The sequence below is a fragment of the Chanos chanos genome, chromosome 4 (genome assembly GCF_902362185.1).
Source record: "Chanos chanos chromosome 4, fChaCha1.1, whole genome shotgun sequence".
Lineage (NCBI taxonomy): Eukaryota > Metazoa > Chordata > Actinopteri > Gonorynchiformes > Chanidae > Chanos > Chanos chanos.
Genome location: NC_044498.1, coordinates 36,648,536 through 36,651,035, shown reverse-complemented (window position 1 = coordinate 36,651,035; position 2,500 = coordinate 36,648,536). Strand labels below are relative to the sequence as shown.

The 2,500-nt window shown below is 46.8% G+C and overlaps 1 protein-coding gene across 1 annotated transcript in view; it reads right to left on the bottom strand.

Moving 5' to 3' along the window:
• ikzf1 (IKAROS family zinc finger 1 (Ikaros)) overlaps positions 1–405 on the bottom strand; it is a 15,400-nt gene extending 14,995 nt beyond the window's left edge. The window contains exon 1 of the mRNA XM_030771126.1: positions 352–405. Within this exon, the coding sequence (XP_030626986.1) occupies positions 352–391 (40 nt within the window). The 5' untranslated portion in view covers positions 392–405. The remainder of the gene's footprint in view (positions 1–351) is intronic.
• Between the last annotated feature and the right edge of the window lie 2,095 nt (positions 406–2,500).

The following is a 2,500-nucleotide window of genomic DNA, read 5'->3' as shown; positions in this document are numbered from 1 at the left end:
GTTTTGTGGAAAGTAAAATGTTTTACACAGGGTAATCCTTGGAGCTCTAGCGATGCCAAACACACTGCTCATTCTCAAGCTTGTTCATTTAATACAAATGTGGGGAAATCATAATGTAATGATGTTTGTGTGGACATTTTTGCATACATTTTACACTAATAATGCAGAATCACAAAACAAGTTGTAGAAGGGTTACTTTAAAACCTTTTTGTGTAATCTGATACCCATCCTCTCACCAGCTATCTCTTTGTTCCTCTCTCTTTGATAAACTGTGGGTTAACTGTCTGAAGGGTTGGAATGGAGAGGCTGTGCTTTGAGAGTGACCAAACTACAGAGAGCTGTAAGCCTTACCCGCCATCTGGGACATCTCCTGTGCTTCTTCTGTCTCCATTCTGTGAAGGTATTCTGCACAGAGAGAGAGAGAGAGAGAGAGAGAGAGAGAGAGAGAGAGAGAGAGAGAGAGAGAGAGAGAGAGAAGACAGTATCATCAGTGCTTTGATACAACAGATTCAGTCTTGTAGAGGTGTCCATAACTGATTAAAGAGAGACATTCTTTCTCTTTGTGTGCTCATCACACTAGTGAGAGAAGAGAATCTTACAGACACACACACACACACACACACACATACACACATGTGTGCAGACACACACACACACACACACACACTGCCCTGCACATTACCTTACAAAGAAGTAGAGACAGTTTCATTATCAGAGTGACAGACTGGGTCAGTTGGTTTTTACGGTTTACAATGCAAGCGAGGGTCTGTGTGTGTGCATGCGTGTGTGTGTGTGTGTGTGTGTTCTGGGATAGGGCTTTCAGTGCACATTTGTTATTTATTGTTAATTTCCCAGCACATAATCATCCAAAAATGCAAAATGACTGCTGCAAAATTAAGCTGAAAATGAGATGGCCCCAGGTCAGACGGTAGCAGGCTGTTTGCTGTAGCCAGCTGATCGACACCCGTGTTCACTCTAATTTACTGAACACGCACGAGTGGGCACGGCTAGACTCTCTAAAATACACGCACCCACCACATACACACACACGCGCGCATGGACAGACACGCACACACACGTACATACACACACGCACACGCGCTTGCACAGACACGCGCGCGCATACAGAGGTGCGCGTACGCACGCCCTCACATACACATTCAGTACACTACAGACAAAGACACAGAGGGGAAAGAGAGAGAGAGAGAGATGAGTGGAGCAGAATTAGGTGATAGAGGGAGGAAAGAGGAAGAAACAGAGAGAAAGCAAATGAAAGAGAGGGGAAGTTACAGAGACGGCATGATAAAGATGGTCAGGGAGGGAAAAAAAGTGTTGAGAAAACATTGAGAGGAACCAAAGTCAAAGTGAGAGAGATAGACAGAAAGAGAAAATGAAAATAAATGAGTAAAGAGAGGAGCGGACAGACTGAGAGATACTGGGACAGGGATTCTGAGAGACAGAGAGAGACAGATAGACAGAGGCAGAGAAAAGTTAATTTGCCTAAAATTAAGATTGTAAGTATTCGTGCAGAGGAGAGAGTAAAGTTTCTCAGTTGTCTGCAGGATAGGATGTAGGTGACGGAGGGGTCCAGGCCAGCATATGTGGGGAGTCAGTAGCGCTCATGGCCCCATTAATAATTAAGGTGTCCCCGTGGCCGGCAGCAGATGGGCGCTCAGCCTCGACCCCCCTCTACACCACTTCAAGACGTCCCCACAAGGGCCAAAGCGTCAACCCAGCCAGGCCAAGAGACAGAGAGAAAGACAGAGAGAGAGAGAGAGAGAGAGAGAGAGAGAGAGGGAGAAGTGAAGCTCCCTAAAATAGAGCCACAGGCCCAGGGGAGAAGGGAACCCTGGGCTTCCTGTTTTCACTGACAGATGGTTCCACACGCTTGGAACAAACAGTGGGAAGAAGAGTGTGCCCCCTCAACACATACACCCATACAACACACACACACGCACACACGCACACACACACACACACACAGCTCCACCCCTGACTGCAGTTAGGTCCCTGTTTTAATGGAAGCATGTGAGGTTAACATACTCTGGACAGCAATTAACGAGGGATGTAAGGTGCGTGTGCGTGTGCGTGTGCATGCGTGTGTGTGTGTGTGTGTGTGTGTGTGTGTGTGTGTGTGTAGGGAGGAGGTCCAGAGGTTAGTGATGTGGATGATTCAAAGTGTATAGTGAGGATTGCGTGCCACTGCGCTAATATGAGTCTCAGCACCAGTGTTCAGCAGCAGCTGGAGCTGGGTGGACTGGGAGTTGTGAGTGATTTTTTTGTGTGTGTGTGTTTCTGTGTGTGTGTGTGTGTGTGTGTGTGTGTGTGTGTGCGCGCGCGTGTGTGTGTGTGTGTGACTGAGTGGTGTATACTATAAAGTATTCTTGTGCCTCCCTCTCTGAAGAAGTGATGAGAAATACTGATAAGACAGAGAGAGAAAAGAATGAAAAAAACAGACAGAGAGAGAGAGTGTGAGCAATCCCACATAAAAGCCTGGTCC